This window comes from Hyperoodon ampullatus, assembly GCF_949752795.1.
Source record: "Hyperoodon ampullatus genome assembly, chromosome: 7".
Classification (NCBI taxonomy): domain Eukaryota; kingdom Metazoa; phylum Chordata; class Mammalia; order Artiodactyla; family Ziphiidae; genus Hyperoodon; species Hyperoodon ampullatus.
The window spans coordinates 94,900,919-94,912,918 of record NC_136920.1 but is presented as its reverse complement, the minus strand read 5'-3'; the positions used below and the strand labels follow the sequence as shown (position 1 = coordinate 94,912,918).

Genomic DNA, 12,000 nt, shown 5'->3' with positions numbered 1-12,000 from the left:
TGGCCTTTTCTCACCCTTCCCGTCTTAGCTCAGCGCCCCCCTCCTCAGGCTCTCCCTGATCATCCCAACTAAAGTGAGCCCGTCATTCTCTTATTGCCTCTCATGTGTAAACAATCCCAGTCTATAATAATGACTTACTTATTGGTTTACTTGCTTCATGTCCATCTCCTGTACCACAATATAAGTTTTATGGGGAAGGAACTTGTCTGTACCATTCACAGGTCTCTTCTCATTACCCTGCACAGATAGTTACACTCCCTGGCATGGGGTGCACACTTAGTAAATGTTTGAATGGATATGACTGGGGCAGGGACCCTGATGAAGGGCCCATGTGCTCTGAGGGCTGTTGTATCAGCCAGCAGTTGTGTTGCCTGAGAGAGGGGCTGAGGCCTGTCCTCGGACTAAACCCACAATGGCTTCTACTCCCCCTCCCCATGTCTTTCAGGATATAGAAGAAATAAAATAACATTTCTTTCTTTGTAATCAGCTTATGAAATAGTAGAGCCTGCTTTTTGTGCTAACTCCTACCATGACCCCTCCTCTGGGAAGCCCTCTAGCCTGGCTAGGGGCCCTACATATGTATTCTCATAGCACTTTACTGAGGTAAAATTTACATTTGAGGAAATTCACCCATTTTAAGTGTACAGTTTGATGAGTTTTGACAAATGTAAGTGCTTGTGTAAGCACACCAATAAGTTCCCTTGTGCCTTGGCTGTTTCCTTTTAAAAAAAAAAATTGTGGTAAAATACATATAACCATTTGGTGGCATTAAACACACTCACATTGTTGTGCCACTACTACCACCATCCATCTCCAGAACTCTCTTCATCTTGCAAAACTGAAACTCTGTACCCACTAAATAATAACTCGCCATGTCCCCTCCCTGTACCCCCTGGCAACCACCATTCTACTTTCTGTCTCTCTAAATTTGACTTTTGGCTTTGTGTGTGTGTGTGTGTGTGTGTGTGTGGTAAAAAATATATATAACATTTACTATCTTAACCATTTTTAAGTGTACAGTTTAGTTGTGTTAAATAACAGCTTCTTTTTAAGGTACATTTAGGTTCAACTGTGAGTGCAGAAACTCCAAATAAGAGTAGCTCTAACATGGTATTCCATGGCTGCTCTGACAGTTCTAACATCACTAGGAATCCAGGCTGTTGTACTTTGTGATGTGTAACATACAACTTCTATCTCATAGTCCAAAATGGCTGCTCCAGTTCCAGCCATTGACTCCACATTCCAGCCAGCATGAAGGTGAAAGGGGTTGAAAAGCACACATTCTCCCTTTAAGAGCACTTCAGAAAAATTGTACACATTATTTTGTGCTAATGTTCCATTGGACAGAATTTAGCCACATGTGCACATCTTGCTGCAAGGGAGCTGGGAAATGTAGTCTTTATTCTGGACCATATAATCTAATTCTAATTTGTGGGTCTTATTGCTGAGAAAGAAAGAGAATACATGTTGGAAAACCCTCAAGCAGTGTCTGCCACAGCTTCTCTGCCTCCTAGCACCAATCACTGCACTGAAATCAATTCCTCACTTCTTATTGGGCTGTAGATTCCTTCAGCCAGGGGCTATGTCTTTTACCTCTTAGCACAGCCAGGTACTTAACGTTTGTTGTACAAATAAATCATTCCAGCGCTACTATCTTATTTTATTTTTTATTTTATTTTATTTTAATTTTGGCTGCACCACACGGCTTGCGGGATCTTAGTTCCTTAGTGCCTTGGGGGTGTGGAGTCCTAACCACTGGACCGCCAGGGAATTCCCCCATCTTATTTTTATTTATTTATTTTATTTTTGGCTGCGTTGGGTCTTCGTTGTTGGACGCAGGCTTTCTCTAGCTGCAGCGAGCGGGGGCTACTCTTCGTTGCGGTGCGCGGGCTTCTCGTTGCGGTGCCGTCTATTGTTGCAGAGCACAGGCTCTAGAGTGCAGGCTCAGTAGTTGTGGCACACGGGCTTAGTTGCTCCGTAGAATGTGGGATCTTCCCAGACCAGGGATCGAGCCAGTGTCCCCTGCATTGGCAGGCGGGTCCTTAAACCACTGCACCACCAGATGCGCCTCCCGCCCCCCATCATATTTTAGAAATCAGAAAAATGAGGCACTGAAGGGTGAAGTGACTAGGGTCATCTAGCCCAGGTTCCCACTGAATTCAGGAAGTTACTTTCCTGCAGGCTGGACAGGTGGCCTCCACTGACCATGCCCACTGCCAGGCACTCCTGCCTCTGCAGCTGGGCAGCTCCAGCCATCAAAGGCCCCTTCCGGTGTAGAGCCACACTTGGCCTCCGCAGAACTCTCCCATTGGTCCTACGCTGCCCTCTACAGCATGTGCCCACTTCCATAGCTTCCCTGCCCCCAGGTCTTCCCTTTGCCAGACAAAGACGCCTCCCGGAAGTCTTCACATGACATGATACTCCCGAGGGGTGGGAGACATTCGGGGCCTGAGAGCCCTGGGCAGGAGGCAATCCCACCTTTGTCCTGAAGCCCTGCTTCAGGGTTAGCAGGAGGCAGCTGACGACCCTCACGCTTTGCCAGAACTCTGAAGGACTCCAGGCCCACTGATTACTCAGTGGTAGATGAGGAAGTGGTTTACTCCTAACCTGGGACTTGCTTCTTTCACATGTAAAGACAAACCTGCCCATCACAACACGGGAGCTTCAGACACAGTGAGGACAGGGACATCATGCTGGGGGGGGCAGGGGCTGGAGGATGTGTGTCACAGGTCCCCTGGATGCTGGGTACATTTATTGGTTGGCCAGAGAAAGTCCCTGCGTCTCCCCACGGTGACCCCCCTTGTCCTTCCCGAGGGAGCCCCTAGGTGTTGGGAAGACCCTCACGCTGCGCCGTGTGCAGATGTTCCTCTGTCTCAGTGGACGGATGTGTGGAGAGGGGCTTCTTTCTCTTTCTACTGAGCAAGGATTCCACGCCCTAAGGATCAAGATGGCCAAGGGGGATGTTGGGGAGGGGTGAGGAGGAATGGGAAGGGGCTTGGTGGGGTGGGCTCTGGGCATGTGTGCAGGAACCAGGGCTGGCCCCAGCCCTCTTTGTAACTAGCCAAGTCCCTGCAGACGTGCCGCAGCCCCCTTCAGCTCTCCTGACGTGACAGGGGAGGAACTGGCTGCCGTCGTGGACAGCCCACCGCAGCCCCAGTCCGCAGTCTTTCTGGGTTGGCTTGTGCTGTGAGGCCCGAAGGCCCTGCCTTTAAATCGTCGAGCGCCTTCCCAGGCCCAGGCCTGTTCCTTTCTTCTCTGTCCCTGCCTTCCTATAGCCCCTGGGCCTCAGAGGCCTCTGTGTCTTCTGAAGCTAAGCCCACTCTCCGTGGCCTTGGGCTCTCCTCCCACAGGCGTGGCTGCAAAGGGACCCTTGTTGAGGGGCCCCTAAACTCTTCAGGGAAACAGTGCCAGGGTGACAAAGACCACACAGGAGGCTCACACAGGTGCCAGGGTCTCATGGCTTCTCAGTTGAGGCTGCACGCCTGGCTTTCCAGTTCCTTCCAGAAAGACCTTCCAGCTTTAGCTCTTACTACCCCGAGGGTGGCATTTGAACTCCCTTCCCCGACAAAGGCTCTTCATTTTTTGGCTGCAATCAGGGCAGAGCAAAAGGGCCCTGTGTCCAGGCTGGCTGCACTGTCCTGAGTGGCCAACAGCCCACGTGGGGATGGGTGGGTCCCCGTGGTAGGTGACACGGGCAGCTCCCTCTCTTCCTTGAGGGCTTCTCTTGCCCTCTTCCGGCCTGGCCACTACAGGGGTCACTGGCAAAGCTCAGGTATCAGTGGGAGGTGTCGCAAGAGTGGGAGTCAGTGGCGTGAGTTTAGATCCTGGGCCTTAAAGTAAATGCTCAGAAAAACCATCCTACCCAGCGCTAAATACCAAATGAGTCAGCTTCTGGGTAGTCACTACTCTCCTCCCCCAGATTCCCCGGCAAAGCAGGGAAGGTTGTCTGGGGGCTGCCTCACTCTGGCAGCAACTGAGACCCGGAACCACCCTGTGATGCTGTTCTAGTCCCTACTACCAGGGGGCGCTTTCTACTCAGTGACTTTTAGGGGAGGGAGCTGGGGACGGGCCTCAGTGTTCTCTCCCCACCCCCAGTGCTTTATGTGGCCATGTTGGAGTTAGAAGAGATGCTTGTCCTTACACCTTGATGATGAGGGCAGCTCCCACGTACCGCCTCGCTTCCCGAGCCTCCTCTCTGTGCCCCTCTCTAGAGCAGACGTAAGCTGACATTTCTGAGAACATCCAGATCTGAGAAGGCAGACTCCAAGCCTTAGTGCCTGTTAGCATGTTCTGGAACCAGCGCCACGTGGCTTGGCCCACACATGGGGCAGGTGAGTCCACAGAGAGGGAACATTTGTTTATTTGGGCAAACGTGCCGTGGTGGAGTGGTTCTGAGAAGCCGGGCATGCAGTGGTCCACCCCTGGGGGACAGGGGGGAGAAGAAGGGCTGCAGAAGGCAGGGATGGGGGAGAGGAGGAGGTGGCGGGTTGGCCCTCAAGGCTAAGGGAAGGGGGCGGGCCTGGGGAGAGAGGAGCAAAGCAGAGACAGACAGGAGGACAGATTCCAGAGGCTTGGTTTTATTGTACAGTATATTCATCTTCCTCAGTGAGATGCCATAAGCTGTGGTGGCACTACACACAGTCACAGGACGGGGAAGAGCCGCCGGGTGGAGACCTGGGTGCTGGGAAAAGCCACCCCTCGAGGCACGTCCACTTATGGGTGTCACCCCACGGCCAGCCCCAGGCCCCCGAGAGGTCCCTGAGAAGGCAGGCCTCTGGGGCGGGGGCCTATCTGAAGGCTCGGGCACTGCTGGGGGAAGACGGAAGAGCCTCCTGGGGGAACACGTGGGCCGAACTCTGTGTGGCTCAACCAGGGGCTCCACCAGGCCTGATTTACTGCCTCCAGGTCCGAGTTCTGGAAGCTCCTAGGAGCTTGGGATAGCCTGGGAGGGGGCCTGTCCTCCTCTGCCACCTCCCAACTGCTGGCCGAGCCAGTGAGAGACACTAGGCTCCCATTTTTAGCTTCCTCAGTGGGGGGAGGGATGATGGACCCTGCCTTCCACCTGCCTCGACAACCCATCAGCACTGCTTCCCGGGCAGAATCTGCATCTTCATTCACTGGGCCAGACGCTGGGCCCAAGGCCCCTTGGGCACTTCTGCAGGGTAAGAAGGCGGCTTTTTTCTGTGGCGGAAAGTGCTCGTGGAGACGCTCGGTTCTCTCCTCACAGGATGGGCCACAAACGCTTGGCAGTGCCCTCACATCCGGGGTCTTCAGGCGCCATCCCTACTGCTGAGGGATGTGCTAGGGCCAGACACACCCCTCCCCCTCCTCGCCCAGGTCTCTCCCAGGCCTCTGGTCCCGGTGGGCAAGGATGACCGGCCCGAGGGACTGATACCCCTCCCTCCTTCCACCCCTCCCATCCCCTCACTCTCCATCAGGTCCCCAACCCTGGCTTCCCTTTTCGCAAACTGCCAAAGAAAAGGTAGGATAAGCCCTAAATAAACCAGACAGAAGCAGCTCTGGAACAAAGAATACAAATAGGCAGTGGCGTGCGGAGAGGGTAGGGGGTGGCAGTGGGGAATGGGAGATAATGGCATGCAGCACTGGGATTCCTTAGGGGCGGAGGGGTCCCCACTTCTCCCCAAGGTGTGTGAGAGGTTGGGGGGAGGGGAGTCAACTGACTCAGAGAAGTAGGGTCTCTGGACTGGGCCTTGTGGCTTCCTGTATTCTCCATGGGCCCAGCCAGTCACAGGGAGATGAAATCCATGGCCTGCAGGAGGGGCAGCGAGAGCAGGAGCAGCAGCAGCCACGAGGTGTTCTGGATCAGCAGGCTTATGCCTCCACACTTGACCAGTGTATCTGTGGACAGAGGACGGGGTAGAGAGGCAGGGCGGGAATGAAGAGCGGCCAGGACTCGGGCAGGCCCAGGCCCAGGGCAAGGCTGCTTTCCCTTGGGGAGGCTGGCGCCATGATGTCTTGGCTGGAACCAGGGCCAACCTGGTCTGACAGCACCAACCATCTTTCCCATTTGCAGGTTCCTGAGCCCTTGAACAAATATCGTCACAAGAAAACTGGGGGTGAGGTAGCTAGTGCCATCTGGTTTTCCAGGTGGGGACAAGGAGGTTTGGGGAGGCCGAGTGATTTGCCCGCAGTCATGGGGGAAGCGTCTGCCACACCACTCTGCCTGTCTGACTGTCCCCTTAGCCCTTCCCCCATTCATGCTGAAGGTAGCGATTCCCCCGGGCACAGGCAGCAGTGGGGGGAAGGGGAGAGAAGTTATGGGGCCACTCCCTATTGTGGCCCAGCCAAGGGGACTGCCAGCTGTCCCAGCCAGCCCGTTCCTCCCCAGCCTGCCTCTCCCAGCTTCCTTGGTCTTGTTGGGGGTTTGCCTCACCTCTGAGCACAGAGACATTCCTGCTGGACACGATGGGAGTCTGGCCAGAGAGGTGGAGTGCGCATGTGTAGGTCCCCTCATCCTTGGTGGTGAAGCCGGACAGGTAGAGGACCTTGAGATTGTACTTGCTGAAGAAGTTGGTTCGGGAGCGGTATGCATGCTCAGGGACCCCAATGGTGCCAAAGAGCACGTGCTTCTTTGTCTCACGGGTCAGGCTGAACTCGTACTGAATGGGCAGGTTGGTGGTATTCTCATGGCGGCAGTCTAGACGAAGGTTCTGGTCCACCAGGCAGGCTGTCAGGCTGGTCACCTTCTGCCCACGGGCCACCTGTAAGACTGGCACCAGCAGTGCCCCCTCCAAGTTGGTGAGGACCTGTAGAGCAGGGGGCCTCCCATCCACATTAACAGTAGAGAAAGGCCTGGCCAGGGAAGGGTACAGGGGTCTGCTCTCTGAGCACCTCTCCCCGCCCAGAGGTCCCTGAGGGCCAGTCTACCTTCCCTGCTGCAGGCCCCAGCCTACCTCTCTCTACTCTAGTCGTGGGTCCCACCAGTATGTTCCAGGGGCAGGAGACCTTGGGGGAGTTGATGCAACATCCTGGTTCACACTTGGAGATTCCAGCTCAGTATGGGGCAGGCTCAGTGAACTGAGTTTCCAAAACCCATCCCAGGCAGTCAGAAGATCAACTAGGTTGCTCAGCTGACTTAGGGATAAAAGGAGCCCTCTCTCTCCCTTAGTCACCTCTACTTTCTGAGGTCATGAGGAAGAAGCTAGCTTCTCCGAAAGGAAGGCAGCCAGGGTGCTTGGAATCCCAGCCCTGCCCCGCCCCTTGCCCAGTACCTGTCAGCAAGAGAGTGATGCCAATGGTAGGGTTCATGGTGCCGAGAGCTCAGTCCTGGGTCTGGGGGTGCAACAGGATGGGAGTCAGCCAAGAGCTGGGGCAGGTGTGCCCGCACTTACTGCCAGGACTGGGGGCCCCTGGGAGACATGCCATACTGGCCACGGTGGGCGTCCAAGCCCCTCTCTACAGCCCTCTCCCCTCCCACCTCTCGGTGAATGTGACACTGCCACTCAGCTCTTCCGCATCTGGGAAAGCAAGGGGGTTGGAGAACACACCCCACGGTGGTGTGTATGTGTGCTGAACACTTACTAGCTGGGTGGCTTTGAGTAAGTGACTTTAACTTGACCGTTTCCTCTTCCTTCAGGAAGTCAGGGACTTCCTAATGTTTTAATCGTAAAATTTGCAGAACACACAATTTATTATCTTAACCAATTTTTTTTTTTTTTGCTGTATGTGGGCCTCTCACTGTTGTGGCCTCTCCCACTGCGGAGCACAGGCTCCGGACGCGCAGGCTCAACGGCCATGGCTCACGGGCCCAGCCGCTCCGTGGCATGTGGGATCCTCCCGGACCGGGGCACAAACCCGTGTCCCTTGCATCGGCAGGCGGACTCCCAACCACTGCGCCACCAGGGGAGCCCTATCTTAACCATTTTTAAGTGTACAGTCTCCAATCTCCAGAACCCTTTTCATCTTGCAAAATCAGAACTCTCTACCCATGAAACAAAAACTCCTCATTCAGGGCCTACCTATTTCTCGTTCAGAAGAAAATCCCCAATGCCCAAACAGTTCCTGGCATACAACAGATGCCCGAAAGGTACTGAATGAACCTGGGCTTTAGATACCCACAGGGTTGTGATGAGGATTAAGAAAAATGACAAACATCTGGCACTGCTGGAGCGTAAGTGATCCACCGCGTTCGTCTCCGGACTCTTAGACGAGCGTGGTCAGGTATGTGTGGGGCCCCAGGTAGGACTGTACTTGGCACACCGCTAAGGGTGTTCCCGACTGTGTGTGGGGAAGGCGACAGTGCCATCCTATTGCATAGGTTCTCTGCATCAGAACCAAGACGTTTCCGATTGTCCAGCTCTCTGGGCAGGATTCCTGGGCCCGCAGCTTTCCAGTCCAGCTTCGGTAGCCTCCCTGCCTAGGCTCTCTGCCCTGTCTTTTTTTTGCAGCCTAGGCTGAATCTATATCCTGGCGAGGCGACACAGAGCGGGTAGCCTAGCCAGTCCGCAGCAGTGCTCGCCAGGGAGAGGCCACAGCAGGGACGTGTGCCTGAGAGTGCGCGGGGCCGTGCCCCGGTGCGTGCGCCCTGGTGCGCAGGGCGCGCCGCTAGCCGCGTCTAGGGTCCCCGGCGCTCAGCCCAGTGGGGGGAGGGGGGAGGGAGGGGCGAGACTGGGGCTCCCGGGTGCCTGCGGCTGCAGTCAATTCCCTCTCAGACCCCTGCTGAGAGGGACCCGGAGGTACCGTTGGGGAAGAAAGGGGGGTCGACATCTGGTTTAGATTAGCAGACGCTGAGTTACAGAGGGGGTGGCGAGCTTGGGATCTAGGAGAGGAAGCGGGGGAAGCAGCGGCTAGAACTAGAAAGGAAGAAATGGGGCTGGGACTCAAGGGGACGTAGAGCCAAAGGGAGGGGTAGACAGCTGGAGGGGAGGTGCAGTCTGTTTGCCTTTCCTCGGCCTTGCGTCCCCGCAGCTCAGAACCCGGAGAAGCTTTGCGCTCCCTCCTCTCCAGCCCGCGTTCGACTAACCCCACCCTTATTCCGTGTCCCTATTCCAATCCTCTCCTTTCCCAATTGAGGTCCTCCTTCCCCCTCTCTCATCCTTTTCCAGTTCTCGCCTCCCCCGTCTGCCTGCCTTCCTCCCAGTCCCCGCCCCAGCCCCCACCCGCGGCACTGCGGTTTCCCGTTCCTTGGATGCCCCGCACCCAGCCCGCAGCGAGGTCGCAGGGCAGAGATATCCTTCAGTTTGCGGTCTTCCGATGCCCCAGTTTCACCGCCCCCCCACCCCCGGTCCCGCCTTCGCAGGCTGGCTTTGGGGACGTCTGGCTGGAGAGCAGAACACAAGGCTTTCCTTGGCGCCCTTCCTCCCGGTTCTCCTCCAGCACCCCAGCCCCAGGCGAACGTTCCCCAGCGGGCGAAGGTTTCGCTGCGGCCCCCGGCCTGCAGCAATTGCGTCCGGCTCCTGCCCCTGCCTGGCAAGCAGGCCCCTCCTTAAGCACTGAGCGGCTCCTTCCCAGGGCGCCCTCCGACCGTTTTCCGAAGCCTCGGATCGGGAGGGCTTGCTTGGGCGCCAGGGGGCCTACTATCCCTGCGCCCCGGGTCCCGCCCTGCCTCTGGCTCCTACCTGGACTCCGGTTCTCGGCCGCAGCAGCCTCCTCCAGACGCGCTGCCGCCTCCAGTTGCTACACCCTGCCCGGCGCCCGCAGTTTTCACCAGGGGTGGGAGAGGAGGAGCGGGGAGGGCCCGGGGGCTCGGCCAATCAGAGGCTGAGTGGGTAGCGGAAAACGGGTGGGAGAGGGAGGAGGAGGCGGTCCGATATTGGTGGGGAGAGTGGCCGTCCGCAGCCAAAGGGGGCCCACACTGTGGCTGGCGGACCTGACCAGGGATGGAGGGGTTCAGGACCCTGGAGATGAGGGTGGGGCCGCTCAGGGGCCGCTAGCCGCCTCCCAGAGCCCCGCCAAGATCGCTCCCCTTTTAAGGCTTTAATCCTTTCTTCTGACCTAGGCTTCACAAGCCTGTGGGACAACCAAGGGGTAAGGGATGGATGATGGAGGCCAGCAACTGGGCCCCCTTAGGCAGCGCCCATGCCTCCTCGTTTCCTTTTCAGCTGGAGCCCATCTCCACAGGAGCCGCCAGTGAGAGGTTTTTGGTGTTGGAATATTCCAGGTTTTCTCTAAAGGAAGATGGTAGGGTGTTTTTCCACATTGGAGCAGCCCTTCAGAAGCAAGGCAGCACCTGGTCTTTCCTGGTCCCCAGCCCTGCTGCACCCCCTCACGCAACCTCGAACACCCAGCCCTTCAGAGGCTTTCTGCTCTTGGGCACTGTCTCCCTCAGCTCCTGGGCTGGCACTTCCTGGTGCAGACAGCTAGAAGGTTCTTCTCAGTTTCATGTACCCCTCCTGCCCCCACTCCCACCCAAGTCCTTGAGCACTGTCTGCTTGGTCTTCAGACAAGGGAAAGGGTGCCGCCCTCTATCAAGCGTTCTGCTGGGCACATTACATCCATGGCCACAATCTGCTGGGTTCATCTCAGCCCACTCTCCATCCCACTTCATGGTTAGTAAGTGGGAGAGCTGGCCGGTCGACTTGGGGTGTGGAGCCCCAAGTCCTCAGGGCTGAGCCACTCCACGGCTGCATCCCAGAGCAGTGGGAGGGGAAATTGTGGAACTGTGGGAAAGGGGAGGAGACGGGACCAACTAGAAAGGAATGCCACACGTTTAATCCCCTGGGGCACCTGTCCTTGCCCCATTAATTTGAAGTCATCAGGGGCCCTTGGATTTTTTTTTTTTTTTTTTTTTTTTAACAGCCAGTGCTGATGACTTGTCTCTCCCAGCCACCGGTGAGGTGAATTTTTTTTTTGAACAAAGGTTTATTTGATTGGTTTGCATCCTTGTGGCCTCTTTGTGAATTCTGGTGGGGACATCCTGTGGGCTGGCCCTGCCCCCCTGCCTACCCATTCTCCTATTTTTTCATAGACGTTGGTCCTGGCTCCTTCACTGCAGTTTCCATTAGTGTAATGGCACTGTTGGAAGCCATCCCTGGGCTTGCAAGTGGGAGATTCACTTTCCTCTCCCTCCCTTGGAGGTTAGGTGGCCTCGCAAAGCTTAGACCGATGGAATTTTCTAACTGGAACAAGCCTCGCAGATGGTCCAGTCCAGGGGCCCTTGGCTCTGGTAAAAAACAGAAACTCCTGGGGTACTTTATGAGAAATGCAGCTGCCCCTGCCCCCCTGGGATCTCCCTAGTCTAGTAGTAGACCTGCCTGAGTCTGCACTTTTCACAAGCTCCCAGGCCTGGGACCATCCCTCTTCAAAGGTCAGGTGACCTGGCTTCTCATTGTCTGGAGGGTAATTTTTAAGGCCCTGGATGTCCTGGCCCCTGGCGGCCGACCTTCACCACCACCTCATCTTTTCCTTTCATCTTCCTGCTGCATTCCATATGTGCTAGTCTCCTCCTTGGCACTCCACGCAGTGTCTTCTTTCCTGCTTAACAGCTTTCTGGTTCTCAGTCCAGGGATCTTTCCTATCAGAGCACAGTCGCTTTAGTTGCTTTAGTTTCAGCCTAACCCCCCTCCCGACCGGAACACACACACACACACACACACACAGATGGGGCTGGAGATGGTTACTTTTTTTTGGCAAGACATGAGGATACCCAGAGGCCCCTTAACTACTGGAGATATCTGGGCTCTGTCTGGACAAGACCCTGCATGCTCTGTTTTCCACTCTATGGCCCAGTCTCTGAGTGTTGCTGGTTGGAAGGCCTAGCTGTGCTATTTTGATAAGTTTATGAGGACCTAGCCTATTTTCTGGGTCCCCAAGCACTTCACTTCAGGAAGGGGTGGGGAGTGTGGACTCTAGAGGGTGTGGCAATTATGTGTCTGCTAAAGCAAGGTCTCCGGCTGGATGGAGTTAATGACTCAAATGAGACATTTAGGGGCTGGGATGGAACACAGGGTGGTGATGGGGAGGAGATTTAAAACTCCCATTTGCTGGGCTTCCCTGGTGGCGCAGTGGTTGAGAGTCTGCCTGCCGATGCAGGGGACACAG

General features: G+C 55.9%; 1 protein-coding gene across 2 annotated transcripts; it reads right to left on the bottom strand.

Annotated features, from left to right (window-relative positions):
• Positions 1 to 5,493: 5,493 nt before the first annotated feature.
• THY1 (Thy-1 cell surface antigen) lies at positions 5,494 to 7,275 on the bottom strand (the record flags this gene model as incomplete). 2 transcript variants are annotated; one of them, XM_079708391.1, is made up of 3 exons in its annotated part: positions 5,494 to 5,859; positions 6,395 to 6,730; positions 7,233 to 7,275. In XM_079708391.1, 3 exons carry the CDS (start codon positions 7,267 to 7,269, stop codon positions 5,747 to 5,749), a joined length of 486 nt encoding a protein of 161 aa, XP_079564517.1. In that variant the 3' UTR covers positions 5,494 to 5,746. The 2 variants fall into 2 exon arrangements, with proteins under 2 accessions (XP_079564517.1, XP_079564516.1); XM_079708390.1 differs by having other exon boundaries at positions 6,395 to 6,749; positions 7,234 to 7,269.
• Between the last annotated feature and the right edge of the window lie 4,725 nt (positions 7,276 to 12,000).